Raw genomic sequence first — 19,791 nt, 5'->3', positions numbered from 1 at the left:
ATAAGATGTATTTGAATGTTTAGTTGTTTGTTAGTGGGATAGTTAAGTTCTTAAAAGTGACTGATCTTAGTGCAGATATGAATTATTCGTATTACTCTATTTGATGTAAAACAATTTTAAAAGTATAAATGGTTTTAAATTTTCACCAAAGTTCACATGCATATTGTAACTGTGAACCTAAAACTGACTGAAAAACAGATAGTCAAGGTTTAACTTGAGAGTAAGTTCATTTATGAGTTTTTTAGCAAAAGGTTCTTATATATCATAACACCACGACAAGTAATGTTAACTGAAAAAGAAAGTTTTCGGGTACTTAACTAAGTTTAATATTTTTGGAACATTCTCGTTTGTTTTTGTATGTTTTTCTCGATTTTGTTTTTTTCCGTAAAAAGTTAAAGTTATTCACCAATAGTGCGTGTGAATGAATTTTTCGGGCAAAATTATCGATCCACCTTCTCTCATCGAAACCAGAGTTGTTTATGGTTACAGCACCATGTGATTTCATATTTGAAAGCCTGACGAAAACGTGCATCAACAACATACAAACATGATGGCACTTCGCTGCACATACAGGGAAATGTGCAACAACTTCTAACAGAGACCGTTACAAATGATCGTGTTATTAGTCGTTTTTTCCTACAGTTCTGTCCGCCGCGTTTACCAGATTTATTGCTTTGAAACTTTTTGGTTCTGGAGCAATCAAAAACAGCTGGTGTATGTGCCAGGACCATCTTTAAGAACTGAAAATCCAAAGACTCGAATATCAGGCAATACTCAGTAAGTGATGGCAGTGATATTGAAAACCAAACGTCATAGGAATGGAGGTATTCACAAACCCCCATTCCTATGACGTTTGTTTATAATTCAAATTTATTTGAATAAAGAAATATTTGGGAAAGTAAAACTGATTTGTTTTTGTAGTGACCTATGAGACTCATGATATTTAAACAATCAAGTTATAACATAGTTGAATAAAAAGTAGAACGTATGAAGGCATTTGAAAATTTGAAGTTCACTTAAAAAATGATTTGAGAACAAAACTTGAAACAATTATGTAATGTGGTTTTAATCAAAATTACAACAGCTGTTATAATCAAAAACTGATCAGGTTCCAAAAACACTAAAAAGACCAGTTTAATTAGGATCACAATCTCTCACTAAAAACAAGTTGTCTAAACTTAAAAAAATTCTCCTAATCAACGTTTGGTTCATTACGGATAAACACATTGAACCGAAATTTCGGCCGAAACCGAACAGGTAGAATGTTACCGAAAGAGAAACTTCGGTTTCGGTTTGGTCGAAACTTCGGCAGAAACCTTTCCCGAAACCGAAAGTTTCCATTGAGTATTCTCCATTAAAATAAAGTTGCTATGTTTCACATTTAATTCACATAAGTTTATAAATTCTTAGAAACCGTTTTAAACGACTTCTAAGAAATATGGATGGTTTTTTCCTTCCACTAAAATAATACTCAATAATATGTCAGTTTCACAAAAAACCTTCAATGCCAAAATTGAAGCCAGCTATAATTCATTATTAAATTTATGATTGATTCGTTTAGTAATATGCTTTTCGAAGATTGTTTAAAGCAAAGTTTTGAAAGCGAAACGAACAAAAATTTACCCCAATTAAAAATTAGTTTCTTCAATTAATTAATTAGAACCGTTAGAAAGACAATTTCCGTTGGGACAAAGTAATAACCGTCTGTCAAGAAGCTTATAAAAATGAGCGTTAGAAAAAAACTACAATTCCACAGTTTGCAACACAAGCACATATCTAAAAGTAATGAATCTGGTTAAAATGTTTTTCGGTAAGAAGTTCATTAATGAGTTTTTAGTTAATTGGCTGAAAAGTAATTTCATAACGCACTTTGCTTAAATGGACTTCAGATATACTGATAGTTTTTATTCCAACCATTCTTATAACTTTTTTGATTGGAAAGAACACGGTCATGTTGGAGCATAATAGAGGTGGTTTCTTTCCATCAGAATCTTCGGATAAGCTTTTTACAAACCTACTGAAACGATCAAAAACTTGCTTGGAGGCTTTTAAGGAGTTCTACAGTTTAACAGACTACCTAACCGTGGATAGATACCACTGGTCGCTTATGCAAAATCTGAAGTGCTTGTTGGTAAGTTGTGTAAAGTCATTGTTTTCGTTTCGTGAAAGGAAACGACATTTTTAAACGTAAAAGTTCTTACATTATTATAGGAAAAACACATATCAACACCTGAACAGAAACTGTCCATAAACGAATCGCTTTGTTCTTACGACATTTCTGAAAGTTTTGTTAAAAGCCCAAAGATTGACCCTAAGTCGGTAAGATTTATGTTTTTTGTTGAAAATCATTTTTAAGGTGAAATATTAAGTCGTCAAAAGAACATACTGCCTCTCTTCGTATGAACAACTACAACAAATAAATGACGATTCCAAATAAAGAGTCAGTTACGGAAAAGTCACGTTGTTTTTAAGAACCACGATACGAACCATGCTTTATGGAATAAATGACAAAGATTTTTGTCTCTTTTTATTCACACAGGACTTTTTGGCCCTTCAGCAATACCGAGATCTGTTGGATAAGTTTGTTGATGAAATACACCTTGTAAGGAACTCTGAGTCAGACATTAGCTTTCGATCGACTCTGTTAAACATATACGATAATGTCAAAGCTCTCGTCAATCGAGTTAAAAGTGTTGTACAGGTACGTGCTTGAGCACATTTTTCGTTTCATTTTTCGACACTTGTGTCGAATTAAAAAACATTGCATCGTTTTATTTTTCTAGAAATTTTCTGAGTGCACATGCGAAGCTCTTGAGAAGACTCGTAACGACTACATTCAAGGCTATGCCACTTTGACTAAAAAATACGATCATCGCAAAAGCATGTTTGTCATACTCAAACAGCTGTACATTTTGAAGAAAAGCATGAAAGAAGATATTTGGAACAGACAGAAGAAACATGTTTCCTGCGATACCTCCAATTAAACCCGTTTTCAGTAATGCGGCTTTTTAGCAATTCCATATTTAATATGCACATTGAAGTATTTAAGAAGTTAACTTATTTAAATCATTTTTGTAACGAAAATAATTTGTATATAATTGCATAGGAAAATAAGTTGTATAATTGTGTTTAAAGTATATATATGTATATAATAAAAAACAGTATACTAATGTATTAAAATGAAAAAATGTTTTTTTTTTTTTTTGCATAAACCCCACTATATTTTATGTCATAAACTATGAAATTAAATGTATTGGTGCTGAAGGGGAGACCGGGAATAGTTGGCTACAGTTTTTGAGCTCTGAGCATTTCTGCGTGAACTTTTTGAAGATATCAAACAGCAATTCAAAAAAAAAAAGAACTTGGCAAACATGTTCAAGTGTCAAACATACCAAAAGAAGATATTGCTGGCTGAAAACGGGCTTCTAAAGCAGAGAAAAAAACATGTGCCAACATTCTCCGACCCGGGGTGAGTTGTCTATTCTCTCTGGGTAATTTGCATCACCATGTAAAAAGAGACAAGTATAACAACGTTAAGCATCTGTTTCAAGTGCATCATTTTTTATGAAAACTCTTCATAACTTTTATCCAATAATTTGTTTTGACCTTTTGAACTTTTTTTGCTCTCAAGTCTATCGAATAGACTTTACTCCTATAAAAATAGCATCAACAGCATTTGTCGTAACATTTTTAGAATTTACAGGCTTGTGTATTTTTCTTTTATAACTTCGCATGCCTGTAGAGCTGCAGTGTAATATAACTTTAGTGAATTTACGACCGATGCAAAAAGTTGTAAGTTACACATGCTGCCAACTAACTCCGCAATCTTTGTGCCAACTAACACCAAAAGTTTTTAGCTCACAAAATGGCCTGTAAATCCCCTAAAACACGAAATGTAGAGAAACACAAAAGGTGACTGGTTAGAGTGAACCGTTCAACACTTTTTCATCTAATCGAATTTATTTGTAGCTCATGCTATTGCTTTTTAAAATTAAAAAAGTATCTTAGTTACAAAAGTTACAAAATTAGTGAAAAAACAGAAAATTGGCCTGATACTACACTGAAAGAAGAATTAATATAGTCGGAAGATTCCATGTGATTTTTAGAAGTTTCTGTTGGGAAATTCCAAACTTAAACGCAGTGTGTCAACTTACCCCAGCAGCCAATTAGACCCAGTCTCCCCTAAACATGAAATAGTTTGAAAAAATAAATCTTGAAAAAACAATATAATATTTTTATCTAATGCCTAACCTCACACATTCAAACGTGTAACACATTAAAGTATGCAACGGCTTATGGATTAGACTCTGTTGAAGACGAATGTGTTGTTGATGTTGAACGTAAAGATGCGGCTGATGTTGACTTTGATCCAGATATTGAAGAGCCCAAGGTTTTCACACAAGGTGAGCTGAATGATTTGGTTAGAGACTTGTCTCTTTCCAAGGAAAAAGCTGAACTTTTGGCGTCAAGACTGAAATAAAAATGTTTGTTTGCAGTTGGTGTCAAAGTATCCCACTTTCGAAAGCGCAACAACGATTTATCATGGTTTTTCACCATTGATGGACCCTTGTGCTACTGAAATAATGTCAATGGTCTTTTCGAAAATTTATAACAAATGCATTCGCCTCATGATTGGCGCCTCTTCAATGATTCATCCAAGAGGAGTTTGAAGGCCGTGTTGTTGCATATTGTCAATGTATTGCCATGTACTCCAATCGCTCATTCCGTACACTTGAATAAAACTTTGTGTGAATACAAATTTTGTGTGAACATGAAATTTGTATTCACACAAATCGTGTGAACATGAAATTTGTATTCAAAAGCTACTCGATTCGTTCCAAAAAGTGGGCTGAAAATATGAAAATATTACTAGACGCTATTGATTAAAAAACTCATCAGTGGAACATTTGTGGTGATTTAAAAGTGATTGGTATGTTAATGGGTATGAAAACAGGGTTTACCAAGTTCTGCTGCTTTCTTTGTTTATGAGATAGTCGTGCTGTGAACGAACATTACGTAAAACGTGATTGGATGTTGAGAACTGAATACGAACCCGGTGTAAAAGTTGGGATAAAGTACAGAATGTCCGAAAATTAAAATTCCAAATATCTCAAGAACTAGATGTGCTGGAAGAAAACTAAAAGCAGATTTGAAATCAGCGCAAAAAACTGTTTTAGAAAAAGCTATTTAGATTCATGGTGCATTCAAAAATTATTTTTTTGTTGACCAGTGTTATCTTGCAAAATGTGGCCAGATATTTCATGTTTTCGTTTTTCATATTTCATATATTATTTCATTTATCATAACATATTTCATGTATTATTTCATTTATCATAAAAAGCGCATAATAGCCCATTACTTTCTGTCTAATAAAAGTTAGTTTATATATCTGGTAAATCATACTATGTTAATATTAAAAACTTAGTAATTCTTGCGATTTGCCATATATTGGCTTTGATAACTTCTTTAAATCTGAGACAAACTATTTTTTCTTTCTTGTATTTATATTCATTTTATGTATAACTTATTTATCCTTAACTGTATATATTTCTGTTGTTGAACATATATATATATATATATATATATATATATATATATATATATATATATATATATATATATATATATATATATATATATATATATATATATGTATGCATATATATACACACACACACACACACACTCACACACACACACACACACACATCTTTTTAAGCCGTCATTAATACGTGTTAAATAAGACAACTTTAAGACGTTTTAAATGAGACGATTTACCGTGTTTCATTTTAGACCAGTTTAAGACATCTTTAATACCAATTTCAATTCGTCTTAACTTTGTCTTTGTTGGGTGGGAAACGTCCTTGAATAAAAACATCTTAAACTGGTTGTTCCAACAGACGTCTTGTTAGGATGTCTTACGAAGGTCTTAAACTGTTTGTCGGAAGACTTCTTAATAAGGTGTGGAAAAGCCGTCACAAACATGTCTTTAACTAGTTGCAGACGTATAGTCGAGTTAAAGATAAGTTACATACGTCTTAAAGTCGTCTTATGTTGGGTGGGTGGATTCCTCTTCAGTTTCAATAGCATAATGTCCAAAGACTTCTGCAATGATGTCTTCATCTGATGGTTTGTTGGCAATCCAAACATTGAAATCTATACCTACTAACTCATCAGCCGTGAGGTTAAAATCTTCAACGATTGTTGCTTTTAAGAATTCAAGAAAATCTCTTAAGTTTTCCATTACAGTCTCGTCTACATCTGAGCCACAGAATAGATTGTAATTATTGTTTACGTTATTATCATATTTATATATATATATATAGTAGTAGTAGTAGTATATATTTGTTACAACAAAAATAATAATAATTGACAAAATAAAAATTATAGATTGTCAGATTACAGTTAGTTTTTGTGAAGCTCATACTGGAACTTTCTCTAAGGAAAGCTGCGAGCTGTAGTAACATTAAAGCTTATCGAGGTTCGCTTTAAAACTGTTGACAGTTGGAGAACTAATTACTTTATTTGGTAACATGTTCCAAGCCTTGGCAATTCGATTGTTAAAAAAGTGAAAACGAGCTAAGTTGTTGCTGTACTTCTCACGGTGATGTCTTTCTGTGATGAGGGGAAAGTGCCAGTTGACTATGTCGATGTTATTAGTAATTTTATATTTTTGGATGAGGTCACCTCTTTTACGACGTTCAACTAGAGAAGATAGGCCAAGATGTAAACATCTGGACATGTAGTCTAACTTTTTCAGTTTGTCTGGTATTTTTGTTGTTCTGCGCTGTATTAATTCAATAGTTTGTTCATCATTCATAAAAATGGGGGTTCCAGGCCGGAATCGCAAACTCAAGTGAAGGACGAATGTAGGTGCAATAGAGTTGTTTCCATAAAGAAGCATCACGAGATTGGAAAGTGTGTTTTAGGATGCCTAGCATTTGATTTGCTTTACATGAGGCAATGATGGATTGAGTTTCTACTTTAAAATTATTGTTAATTTGAATTCCCAAGTCACACTCAGAGGTGGTTGCTTCCAATGTAGTTCGAGTCGTTATTGAACAAGGGCCTAATTCCTCCATTGAGTACTTGAAAGGAGTTTTTTTTTTTTTGACCAAAGTGCATGACCTTGCATTTCTTTGCGTTTAGCTCCATGAGCCAAGATTTGGTCCAATGAACAATTTGGTCAATATCTGATTGGAGTTGAAGTTGAGCAGTAAGTGAGTTGACAATGCTTAGGATTTTAGTGTCGTCAGCATAGATCTTACAACTGTTTTCTTTGCTTATTACATCATTGATGAAAATGATCATTGATGAAAATGACAAATAAAATTGGACCCATTCATTGATGATTTGATCATTGATGAACAGATCATTGATGAAAATGACAAATAAAATTGGACCCAAGACTGATCCTTGCGGAACTCCACTTGTCACAGGTAACCAATTCGATTGAGTGTCACCAAGGATGACTCTTTGAAACCTGTTGAGTAGGAAAGCTTTTATCCAATTGAGAAGATTGTCTTCGATTCCGTACATTTTTAATTTGTAAAGCATTCGTTGATGTGGGACTTTGTCAAAAGCTTTAGCAAAATCCAGAAATACAACGTCAACTGGTAGCTTTTTGGCTATATTTCCAGTCAAGAAGTCCATTGTTTCAAGGAGATTTGTAACGCATGCTTTTTTTTCTAAAAATCCATGTTGACTATTTGATAAAAGTTTGTTCGATATTAGGTGCTGCATATTTGCCTTCTTAACTAGTTTCTCCATTATTTTACAAGGAATTGGGGTGAGGGATATTGGTCTGTAGTTCGATTCTAGAGCCCTTCTTAAATAAAGGTGTTAAATTTGCTTTGGACCATGAGCTTGGAATTTCACCATTGTCAAATGACTTTTGGAAGATGAGAGTAAGTGGAGAAGACATTGAGGTAGAACAATAGCGTAAAACGTGAGGACTGACATTGTCTACACCAAGTGATTTAGATATATCTAGTGCTGAGAATTCGATAATTGTGGCCAGAGTATCGAAAGATATATTATTGAGGATTGCGTTAGTTCTAAGATCAAAACGGGGAAGGTTGTCATTGGATGGCTCTTTGCTGAAAACTGATTGAAATTGATTGTTAAGTGAATTGGCTATTGTAATTTTGTCAGAACTAATGATCTCACTGGAACTGGTGATTCGCATAGATGAGATCTGATTTATTACAGAGCGTTTACTATTTATGTATGAAAACAGTCTTTTAGGGTTACGCTTATCATTGGCAAGGGCATTTTTGAAGGATTTCAAAGAAGAACGACTTTTTTAACGAGCGTTCTAGTTTCTCTATATTTCACAACCAGGGATGTGATTTTCCATTTTGAACTGAGGTTACGAGCCCAGAGCGATTTTTTATGTCGACTTTTGTTATCCATGGTTGTTTTTTGGGGGATGGTTTGTTCGGCATACGAGGGATGAATTGATGACAACATTAATTGTATTTGTTGAGCCAAAGTTGGTTACATTGTTCTACGTTTAAGTCTTTAATAATAGATGACCAGTCAACCTTATTGAACTCTTCGTTGATTTTTTCGTAGTTACCAAGCTTGTATATAAATTTAGAGCTGTTGTAATGTGATAATTTTACACTGGAAGCCAGTTTGTAATGCCAGGTGATAGAACAATGATATTGATTAGACAGACTGAGTGGAGGACCGGTGTTAATTTCACTAGCACGATCAGGACAGTCACATATTATGAGATCAAGAGTGTTTGTCATAGGGCGATTAGCAGGTTTGAAAGTAGGGACAGTGACGATTTGGTGAAGATGAAAATCTTGAAAGAGAGAGACAAATGAAGAGCTGAGACCAATTTTACTAGAGGAAAAGACTGAATTGGAAGTCCAAGTAATCTCTGGGAAATTGAAATCACCGGCAATGATGATACCATTGTATTTTTTGGTTAATACTAAAGTTTTGGCATGGAAAATAGCACTTGAAATCTCTGAGAAGGCTTCGATACCGGAGGATGGAGGTCTATAAATGCAGCCTAGGAGCAGAGTTTCATTCAGAAGCTTTAGTTCAATCCATGATTGTTCTGAATAGTAACGAATAAAATCTTCGTGCAGTAGGGATTCCTTTATTTGGTTTGAGATGATTTTATTGTTTGTGTATATAGCTACACCTCCTCCGATTTGGTTGCAACGGTCTGAACGATAGAGGTTGTAGTACGGAAGAGAGGGAGTTAATTGGTCATTGAACCATGTCTCGGTGATAAAAATAATGTCAAAAGAGTTGTTTTCTGCAAGTAAGGACAGTTCAATGAGTTTTATGGGATTGAGGGAGGTTGCATTGGTGTAGAAGCATGAAAGATGAGATAGTTTAATGGAAGAGTTGGCCTTGTTAAGGAATGAATTAGTGGGATTTTGAGAGCGACTGAATGGCTTCAGCAGCTGATTTCCATTTGAGGAATGGGTTCCTCTCTCTTCCATTGATGTTGACTGTTTTGGATGTGTCAATGCACTTGATTTTTTCGCTGCAGATGACAAATCGAAAGGGTTTGTCAAGTAAATCTTTTGCCAATTGTCTGCATTTTCGGTAGCGCGCTTTTTGTTTAAGTTATTGAATGTTTCTTGTTCGAGAGGTGTACGGTCTGGGCGAATGCAGACAGATTTTAATTCGTCTATTAAGGCAAGTTGCTTTGCATTAGATAAAAGATCATTGCGGTGCTCTTTCGAGTCAAACTCAACGATGATCAATTCATTAGGTTCAGCTGCTATTGCGGTATTGTTAATCTTTTTTGTGAAATGTCCAACAACTTTAAAAGCAACATTATAGTTAAGTTTTTTAAGCATACTTTGAACTGAAATTAGCCTCTGATTATTGTGAGAGGATTTTGGAAGACCGGCAATTTGGCAAACCGGCAGCTCTTTTTGATTTCATTTCTACTATTTTGGCATTTCGTTGACTGCTGTGATAATTGCTTTATTGGCTTCTGAACCGTGCTTGACTGCGTTTTCCCAGTTAAGAGTTGTGGTTAAGCTCGGAGATGCTGAGTTTGACTGTTGAGAAAGGGTAGCTTTTAGAGTAATATTTTCTTTTTCAAGAGCAGATACGCGGGTGTGAAGTATACTGACTGTGGCTATTAGTTTTGATATCGTTGTATCAAGCTTTTGAGAAGCAGCTGAATGGTTACCTTGACCTAGGCCTGGCCAGTTGGCTGCTAGAGCTGCAAGTTGGTCGGTTGAATAAGGTGTGCTCATTATCACCAATGATTGAAAAATTGCTCAATATGATGTTTTATATTTGATAAGAGGGCTACCACTCTGAATATCAGTGGATTACCTCTTGGTCGAGAACTTATTTAAGTTTATTTATTAGTTAACTTAATACACAGTGACTTAGTAGAAGTGTGTGTGTGTATATATATATATATATATATATATATATATATATATATATATATATATATATATATATATATATATATATATATATATATTGCTTAGTGAAAAGACTGCTCATTAATGTAATGATTAAATAAACAATTTTTTTTAACAAAAGAAGTCATTCATTTAAGAAATGTCCAAAAAAAAATGATATCTACAGTAGTTGACAAGACAATTTCTCTGATTGATTATCTTTTGTATTCTTCAAAGAGTTTTCTAAATTACTTTTCGAATTTAATGTTGATGGTTGATTGATTTCTAAAACATCAGTTTGTGTTTTATCAATATGTGAATGAAATTCTAAAGTTTCATTGTGTTTTCTGATTGCATATAAACAACTCGCAATATTAGTTCTTGTATTCATTGTTGAAGGATGATTATTTCCTAAAACATCAGTTTGTATTTTATCAATTTGATAATAGGTTTCTAAAGCTTTGTTATATTCACCCATATCATATAAACAAAGTGCTATGTTAGTTTTTGTACTCCATGTTGAATAATGATATATACCTAAAGCACAAGTTTGTATTTTGTCAACTTCATAATAAGCTTCTAAAGCCTCAGTATAGTTTCCCATTCCTTTCAAACACAACGCTATATTATTTCTTGTATCCAATGTGAATGGATGATTGATTCCTAAAATGCGAGTTTGTATTTTATCAACTTGATAATAAATTTCTAACGCTTTATCATATTTTCCCATTTTTGTTAAAGTGACTGCTATATCATTTTTCGTACGCAATGTTGATGGATGATTAATTCCTAATCTTTCAGTTTCTACTTTTTCTACAGGATAATAAATTTCTAAAGCTTCGTCACATTTTCCGATTTCTTGTAAACAGTTTGCTATGTTGCTTTTTGCATTCAATGTTAATGGATGATTACTTCCCAAAAGTTCAGTTTGTATTCTTTCAACATGATGATAAATCTCTAAAGCTTCATTATATTTTCCCATTTCTTTTAAACACATCCCCATATTAGTTTTTGTATTCAATGTTGATTGATGACTGATTCCGGAGATTTCAGTTTGTATTTTTTCAACTTCACTGTAAGTATCTAAAGCTTCATTAAATTTTTTAATTTCATATAAACAGAGAGCTATATCATATTTCGTATTCAGTGTTGATGGATGTGTGATTCCTAAAGTATCCGCTTGTACTTCTTCAACTTGATACAGTTGTTTTATAACTTCATTATACTTTCCCATTCCACGTAAACAGCTTGCAATATTTTTTTTTGTAATCATTAGATTTGGATGATTGGCTCTTAAGCAAATAGTTTGTGCTTTTTCAATTTGATAATAAATTTCTAAAGCTTCATGATATTTTCCTATTCCAAGCAAAATAGTTGCTATATTATTTTTTCCAGTCAATGTTGATGGATGATTGATTCCGAAAGTATCAGCATGGATTTTGTTAACTTGAATACTTATTTCTAAAGCTTCATTCAATTTTCCCATTTCATATAAACAAGCTGCTAAATTAATTTTTGTATCCAATGTTAATGGATGATTGACGCCAAAAATGTCAGTTTGTAGTTTATCAACTTGACAATTAATTTCTAAAGCTTCCTTATAGTTTTCAATATGAAATAAGCAGAATGCAATGCCAGATTTTGTGTTCAATGTTGATGGATGGCTGACTCCTAAAGTCTCAGTTTTTGTTTTTTCTACTTGATATAAAATTTCTAAAGCTTTTCTATGTTTTCCCATTCCATCTAAACAAAGGCCTATAAAATCTTTTGTTTCTAATGTTAGTAGATGATTGATTCCTAAAACAACAGTTCGCATTTCATCAACTTCATAGCTAATTTCTATTGCTTCTTTATATTTTCCCATATCCTTTAAACACCTTGCTACAGTCTGTTTTGTATTTAAAGTAATTTCATTCTTAGCCCCATAAGTATTTGTGTTATAGCTTTGAACAGCATCAAGTATATTCACAGCTTCTTGACAAAAACCTTTTTTTGATAATAACCGATGGATACTCCCACTATGACGATGGAACGCTTCGCACATTTTTGGCTGGTAAATTCGAAACATGTGGATAAAATGGTTATAGATATCTTTCCCATCATCAACGTGCTGCTTTACTTCCTCAATCTGTGACTTTAAGAATATGATCATGTTTTTGTTGCATATTTCTGTTATTTCTTTGCGTTTTTGATAATGTTTACACGCTAACTGTGTTATTTCGTGCATTGTGTAACTGCCGTTTTCAACCTCAAAACGATCAACTAAAGAGTAACTTACTAACAAAGCAACTGCGCGGTATATCAAATATTCTTGTTCTATTTTCAGGTATTTTGAAATATCGTGAATGAGTTGTTTGGTAATGCATTGACCGTCACAATAAGATAAGTGGTTTAAAAGTTCTACTGACTTTTCATTCGATGTTTCTATTTTGTATAGAACCAAGTTGATTGATGTTATTGCAGACTTTGTTTCAGCTTCGATAGGCATACCTTCGTGTAGAGTTTCTACGGGTTGTGATTGGAAAAGTTCTAGATAGTTTTGCAAAGATATGTTGTTGTTTTTTATATAGAAAATGGCTAGGTTAATGGCGAGAGGATGATATCTTAGTACTGAGGCTATTTCCTTCAGTGTTTCGTCGTCTGTTGTTTGAAGATCTCTTTTCATGAAAATAAATGCGTCTTGATGCGAGAAAGGATTAATTTGCACTTGATGAACGTTGGTTGACCACGTTTTCCATTGCGATGTTACCAATGTAAACGCGTTTCTTTTATTTGACACGAATTTCTCAAAGGTCTTAATGCTTTCATCATCCACGTTGTCAAAAATGTATAACGTCTTTTCACTTTCAAAATAGTTATGTATTTTTTGACAGATCACCTCAATATCGAACGCGTTGCCTTGAGAGTCTTTTACGGCTAACCCCAATACGTGGCAAAGGTTGATCATGGAGATTTGTGTTTTGTTTATCGCGGCATCCACCCACACAATACTTTCAAAGAAGTAGTTATAAACTGCTGCATACTTTCTAGCGAGTTGAGTTTTTCCAACTCCAGACATCCCAGTTAAAACTATAATAGATTTACCCGATTGGTCTTTTTCGCAAACATATTTGTGAATTTGTTGCAGTTCATCATCGCGTGAAAAGAAAGTTTTCAGCGGGGGTAGCATTCCGAAAACTGAATGTCGTAATGCTATTTCTACAAAACAATACAATATATATATATATATATATATATATATATATATATATATATATATATATATATATAAATTTGTACTTAATCATATAAATTAAGGAGATACATTTGCACCACTGACGTTCATTTTATTTTTAAGGCGCAAAATTATAAATCAATATGTATATGTTTTAGAGGTTCTAAATGGCGATTATAACGACAACTTGAAGTAAATCATATAAATTAAGGAAATACAGTTTTAAGCAGCAGGAATTTAAGAGAGCAAAAATCTTTTAATAAGGAGAAAATCCTGGGCTTAAGTTGCTAAAAAATGAGAAGTTACTGTAAAACAGTACTAATGTTCGTTTTAATGAGGCTTCGTTTATTGTAAAACCTTTTTTCATTAGACATAAAAGTCATTTTCTGAAGGTAAAATACTTTTTATTAACAGTTCTTTTCTCGACATTTTATTTTATTTTAAACAAATAATATTAACAAATCCAGTAAACTGCAAAAACAAAATTGTTCAAGTTGAGTAGTCCTGTATGGATTGTTGTTTTTAGTTTTAAAATTTTGTCATAAATTGTAATCTTCAAATTCGAGTTTCTTCAAGAATTTAAATAAGTGATTTTTCTGAATGAGAAATTATAAAGTATCCTAAAAAATTTAAAAATCCTTAAAAAATCCTCAAAAATTATAAAGCACTTACTTTGCTCACATTCCGTGACCAAATCTTGCCGCTCACAAAAAACTAATCCGTCTTTTATATCTCGCCATCTTTTTAATGGATTACCTTTACGCCATTGGTTTAGTGCTTGAAAGGTCTGCTCTTTGAATGTTATAAACGTTTCTTTAACTTTGTTAATCGCTGAGTCTTCAATCAAAAGACGTCGAGCAAATTTTTCCCAATCATAAGCCAACTTATCTGCAAGTGTTGTAAATACTTCTCGTGGCACTTTTTTAACTAAAAGACCACGTTTTGTTAAGTAAAATTGAAACCAAATTACATATTGTAACTTAAACGCTTTGAAGTTACCTTTAATGTCATCAAACTCGTTCTCCATCACAGTTTGATCCTTAAAAGCCATCCTATGAACAACAAATTTGATGAATCTATTTTTATTTGTAATTGCTTGTGGTAAGCTAATTTACTGAATCAAATTTATTCATGAAAAAGTAAATTAAAACAAGAGCAGGTGGAAATGAGCAATTGCTTATTAGATAAATGCTTATTAAATGAAATACTCAAAAAAAAAAAAAAAATTCTATTCGCTTTTATATCTATGGAATTGTTAACTACTTAAAATTGTTTTCTATATTGAATTTTTCTGTTAGTTCAAATGCTTTGCAACATTTAACACGTAGCTTTTTAAGTGTATATTAACTATTAGTTTTTCTACTGGAGGTTTAACAGAGAACAATAGCAATGTGTCTCACCTCATGCTCGAGCGAGCAAGTAAAGTTCTATAACAAAATTTGTAACTAGTACAAGAGCATCTTCAAAAACAAAATGAAAAAATGTGTAACCTTTCCAATGACAGGTGCAGCCCTAGGATATCATATATGTTTTGCCAAATCCGTTTGCTTACTTTTCTACGTTAATACGAAAATAGGCTCAACATTTTGAGAACTCGAAAATATTAGCATAGAGAGACAGTCATAATTTGAAAATAAAAAAGTAAGGTGAGCTTTTCTAAGTTGCAAGTATGCAAACAGAAATAACATGTTACAAAGAATTTTAAAAATTGAGGCATGTTTTGAATTTTAAAAATTTAATTTTTGAATTATAAAAATTGAGGTTATGTTTTCCCCTGTAAATTGAAAAGCAAAAAAAAATTTAACCAGAAAAAAGGTTACGAGCGGTGCAAAGTTATGCCCTGGTTTATATTGGAAATTTAAATCACCATTTTTGTTAAAGGAAGTTTTAATAATGATGTTTTGATAATGAATTTTTAATATTGAAACTTTAGTAATGAAATTTTTATAGAGAAATTTTTTATAATGAAGTTTTAAAAGGGAAACTTTACTTGTGAAAAGTCAATAATAACATGTATATTACTAATAATAATAATGTTTGTAATAATAATAATAATGTATATTTAACAATGAAATTCTAAGAAAGAAATATTGATAATGAAAAACCCACTTAATAGCTTTGTGTTGTGAACGGCAAAATGACGACTTAAATCATAGATTTCTAGTCTTCAAGGACCTAGATTGCTATTTCAAAATAGAAACTTGACGTCAACCCATTTTAGGAATGAAGTGAAAAATCCATCCTCAATAACAAAAGAAACATGATTTTCAAAAATAAAGACGTCAAATTACCGCTTGATTAAGTCAGCTTTTTTACAAAATGGAGACCATTTTTTACAAAATTTGAATGAATTTTCTTGAATTAAAAAAAAAAAAAAAAGGGTTGAAGTTAAAACAAGCACTCCTGCGTAGAGATTAAAATTGTTATTTATTCTCAAGTTTGCAAAAAGGTTTCGGTTGTTTGTATACCAAGAACTAAAGATGAGTTGGAGTTGGGTCAAACAAAGCATGGGATCGAATTACTGTGAGCATGTCACGAGTGCAATGAGATATCAAAAGTAGAAAATGGCTTTAAGAAGATTTTGTTACAAAATCAAATTGTGAAATGTAATTTAGCTTAATGTTTATTTAGCTCAGTTTTAAAGGAACTTAATTTTTTAAATATTTGAAGATATATACAAAAAGAACTGAAATCAGCAGTTTACAATTAACTATTTGTCTTCAGCGAAGAATAAATACATTACCATATCCTTTGCCTTTGTTTTTCACTCGCCGAGAATCAGAAAAAAGCAACAAAAACAAAAAAAAAAAAATAAAAAAAAAAATAATTAAATCAATTCATTTTAAAGAATGAAAAACCGAACACCTGCAACCAATCTACAAGTTTGAACTGCTGTATGGCTGTTGAATTATCATTTAAGATGTTTGAACTTAAAATATGCACTCGTGCGTAGAAATCAAATTCAGTTGTTATTTGTTCTCGAAATTGTAAAAGAATTTCATTGTATCTATACCATGAGTTAAAAGTGAGTTGGAATCAGCTTAAGCAAACGTCACGAGCTGCAAGCAATTTCATGGATAGAAATTGGTATAACGGGAATTCGATACGAAGCAAATTGTAATATTTATTCTTGTTTCATATTTATCCAGCAATTTTTTTTAACACACTTATAGTTTTGGAAAGTTTCAAAAATTGTTTTAAAATATAAATAAAATGCAGTATAGTATGAGTAGCCAGAAACAGTAGTTATATCTCCCTAAAAAAAGTTGACGAACCTACGTGAGCAAAAAATAAATCATCAAAATTTAATTTACCTAAGCTTTTTACCATCCAAGAAACAGTTAATCATTTGATTTCATTTGAAAATTATTTTGGATTGTTTGGTCAAGACTGAGCAGTGAATGTCCCAGGGAGAAATAGCATAAGCCCTAAGGTTGGGAGTTTAAAAATATTTTCGGACGGTTGTCCAGAGTAAACTAAAGACTCACGTAGGTGAAGAAATTAAAGACTCACGCTGATGAAAAAGTTTCAATGCCCAAATGTTGCATGTGCACCAGATTGTTATTATACAGCCCATCCTGATAAAATATTACTTAATACTTCTTAGCCATAAATGTTATCTCTAGAAACCTTAACTTCCTCATATTCCAGGTTCAACAACTTTTATAAATTGTTTATTAATACTATTAATAACATTAACAACAGTATTATTTGACCTTGGATTGAATTACTACCTGGTGGACTTCTAGCCTAACAATTCCGCTCCTTGTCTTCTTTCAATGGTCAATCTAAAAAGTTAGATACTTCTTCAGTCTAATTTTAGCCTACTTTTTTAAAAATTTTTTTAGCCCAGTGTCTCTGTTCATTTTAAAGTTGTCATTCCTATTTGGATAAAGTTCTTGTTTAGTGCATTAGCCTAGTGCATTAGTTTTAGCCTAGTGTCAAAATTGACATTTCTAATTGGAAAAAGTTTTTGTTCGGTCTGATTCTGATCCAATTCTTCAATCTCAAGCTTAGTTTCAATATTCGTTTTCAACTTCTAACCCAATGTCAACATTTGTTATAAAATGACATTGGATTAAGTTTCTGCTCCGTGTGTTTCTAGCCTATTTCTCTTAGTCCAAGCTCAGGGTCAATATTTGTTTTAAAATTGAAACCTCTGATTGAATTAAGTTTCCGCTAAAGGTATTTCTAGCCTTATTCTCTAAGTTCAAGCCTTATTCTCTTAGTTCTAGCCTTGTCTCAATATTCCTTTATGAAGAACTGACATTTCTAGTCGGAAGGAGTTTCTGTTTGGTATGACTCTGATCCTCTTCTTCAGTTTCTAGTCTAGTCTCAATCTTTGATTTAAAGATCTAGCCCAGTGTTAGTATTCATTTTAAAATTGAAATTTTTGAATAAACTAAGTTTCTACTTAAGGTATTTCTAGTTTATCCTCTTAATTCTAGCTTAGCATTAATATTCGTTTTTAATTAGAAGAAGTTACTGTTCGGTGTGGTTAAGATCCATTTCCTTACTTTCTAGCCTAGTTTCCATTTTCGTTTTCAAGTTCTAGCCTGTTGTCAATAATTTTTTTAGTCTTTCTAACTTGATTAAGTTCTTGCTCAGTGTATTGCAATCCTAAAACTTAGTTCAAGATCAGTGTTAACATTGGTTTTTTAAGGAATGATATTCCTAATTGAATTAAGTTTCTGATCTGCAAATTTTAGCCTTGTTTTCTTAGTTCTTAGACTAATGTCGATATTTGTTTCTTATAAAATTGACATTTCTAATCGGAATAAGTTTTTGCTCGGTGTGATTCTGGTCCTCTTCTTCATTTTCTCAATATTCGTTCAAAAGTTCAAGCCGAGTGTCAATATTCGTTTTTAAAAATAAAGCGAATTGCTAATTGCATTAAGTTCTTGCGAAGTGTATATTTTTAGCCTAACTCTCTTAGCTCTTGCTGAGTGTCAATGTTCGTTTAACTAGTTTTACCTAATACATTTAAGCTGATCTACCTGTTTAAGTAGACTCCTAGGTAACCGATGCAGAGAATTAAAATTCAATTGCTCGCAAAAAAATAGAAAATACGGAATGGGGCGCAAACCTCGGATATAACCTTAGACGATTCACAAATTAAGTTATAGCACTTTACTACGCTACGCAGAATTAAAGCGAACGCATCGTAATTATAAGCCAATATGCATTTTTGACTTAAGCATTTGCTATATGCTATACTTCACTACATACTTGCGGTAAACTGGACTCCATTAAGACACTGATCAATAAAAGCACATCCTGTTGACAACGTTTGGTGCTTCAAAATTAAAAATTAATTAAAAGAGTAATTTATCTAAAACAAAAAATAATCATCATTCTAATACGCTAACAATTATGAACTTTAAAACTAGTAAAAAATATACAGACTTCAACTACTGTCTGTCAAACATTTTGCACATTTTATTATACCTTAGATTCTTCATTTGAGTGAATATCTTATGCAGTGCTTGTAGATGTACTCAAAAGGAACTTTGCTGCTATAATTAAAAACTCTTTTACTTCTGATTCATTTATTGAGATTTTTTCTTCCAACTCATAAGGTGTAAATGTAAAGAGATTTGAAACTTGCGTTATTCTGGCTAAATTATAAAAAAAAAACACACAAAAAATATTAGAAACCTTTGACTGGAAAAAAAAGCAGATTAAAATATGAAGATTGAGAATAACTTTTTCATAGTTTTACATATAAAGAAAGATTTTAAAGATAAATAAAACAAAAGTAACAAAAACAAAAACAACATTAACAAAACCCTGTATGACCTCTTATAAGTTGCTGTTTAACTTTTGGGCTGATATCCAGGCTGTTTACTCAGACTAAAAGTTGCAAATTCTAATATCTTCTAGAATTTTGAAAATTATCTTATAATTATATTATAATTTTGATAATTATATTATAATTATATCATAATTTTGATAACTTTATTATAATTATATTATAATTTTGAAAAATATATTAGAATTATATTATAATTTTGATAATTATATTGTAATTATATCATAATTTTGATAACTATAATATAATTGTATTATAATTTTGAAAAATATATTATAATTATATTATAATTTTGATAATTATATTATAACTATATTACAATTTTGATAATTATATTATAATTTTGAAAAATATATTATAAGTAT

General features: G+C 31.7%; 5 protein-coding genes across 11 annotated transcripts in view; 1 reads left to right on the top strand and 4 right to left on the bottom strand.

The window, feature by feature from the left end:
* The window catches only part of LOC145182677 (protein YIPF3-like), a 153,228-nt gene extending 142,839 nt beyond the window's left edge, over positions 1-10,389 (bottom strand). For both annotated transcript variants that reach the window (XM_090085322.1, XM_090085321.1), the window contains exon 1: positions 10,366-10,389. The gene's annotated coding sequence lies outside the window, so the exon portion shown is untranslated. The remainder of the gene's footprint in view (positions 1-10,365) is intronic.
* The window catches only part of LOC145183454 (damage-control phosphatase 1-like), a 161,432-nt gene extending 151,042 nt beyond the window's left edge, over positions 1-10,390 (bottom strand). Inside the window, exon 1 of the mRNA XM_090085311.1 lies at positions 10,366-10,390. The gene's annotated coding sequence lies outside the window, so the exon portion shown is untranslated. The remainder of the gene's footprint in view (positions 1-10,365) is intronic.
* Positions 1-10,396, bottom strand: part of LOC145182441 (pinin-like) — a 173,635-nt gene extending 163,239 nt beyond the window's left edge. Inside the window, exon 1 of the mRNA XM_090085317.1 lies at positions 10,367-10,396. The gene's annotated coding sequence lies outside the window, so the exon portion shown is untranslated. The remainder of the gene's footprint in view (positions 1-10,366) is intronic.
* Positions 1-19,516, bottom strand: part of LOC149889350 (uncharacterized) — a 51,135-nt gene extending 31,619 nt beyond the window's left edge. Inside the window, exons 1-5 of one of the 6 annotated variants that reach the window (XM_090085286.1) lie at positions 19,414-19,516; positions 19,063-19,232; positions 14,614-14,666; positions 14,287-14,541; positions 10,667-13,598 (exon numbers count right to left, since the gene is read on the bottom strand). In XM_090085286.1, coding sequence (XP_089941412.1) covers positions 10,667-13,598; positions 14,287-14,541; positions 14,614-14,666; positions 19,063-19,076 — 3,254 coding nt within the window. In that variant the 5' untranslated portion in view covers positions 19,077-19,232; positions 19,414-19,516. Of the gene's footprint in view, positions 1-10,505; positions 13,599-14,286; positions 14,542-14,613; positions 14,667-15,723; positions 15,857-15,905; positions 15,958-16,357; positions 16,404-16,479; positions 16,609-18,843; positions 19,233-19,413 lie in introns of those variants that run through there. The other 5 variants (XM_090085281.1, XM_090085285.1, XM_090085283.1 and 2 more) reach the window with 5 other exon arrangements.
* LOC149889351 (uncharacterized) lies at positions 1,921-3,096 on the top strand. Its single transcript, XM_090085331.1, has 4 exons — positions 1,921-2,131; positions 2,212-2,319; positions 2,540-2,701; positions 2,784-3,096. Exons 1-4 carry the CDS (start codon positions 1,952-1,954, stop codon positions 2,982-2,984), a joined length of 651 nt encoding a protein of 216 aa, XP_089941457.1. The 5' UTR covers positions 1,921-1,951; the 3' UTR covers positions 2,985-3,096.
* Positions 19,517-19,791: the final 275 nt, after the last annotated feature.

The sequence above is a fragment of the Hydra viridissima genome, unplaced genomic scaffold, assembly GCF_058129835.1.
Source record: "Hydra viridissima isolate aposymbiotic clone 2 unplaced genomic scaffold, HvirCarnegie_v1 scaffold_4, whole genome shotgun sequence".
NCBI lineage: Eukaryota > Metazoa > Cnidaria > Hydrozoa > Anthoathecata > Hydridae > Hydra > Hydra viridissima.
This window is presented reverse-complemented; position numbering and strand designations above follow the sequence as displayed.

Excerpts from the sequence above, each read along its gene's own strand:
- LOC149889351 (XM_090085331.1), top strand. The coding sequence starts at position 1,952 with ATGTTGGAGCATAATAGAGGTGGTTTCTTTCCATCAGAATCTTCGGAT. Across the intron at positions 2,132-2,211 it reads AAAATCTGAAGTGCTTGTTG|GAAAAACACATATCAACACC; the intron begins GTAAGTTGTGTA and ends ACATTATTATAG. Across the intron at positions 2,702-2,783 it reads GAGTTAAAAGTGTTGTACAG|AAATTTTCTGAGTGCACATG; the intron begins GTACGTGCTTGA and ends TTATTTTTCTAG.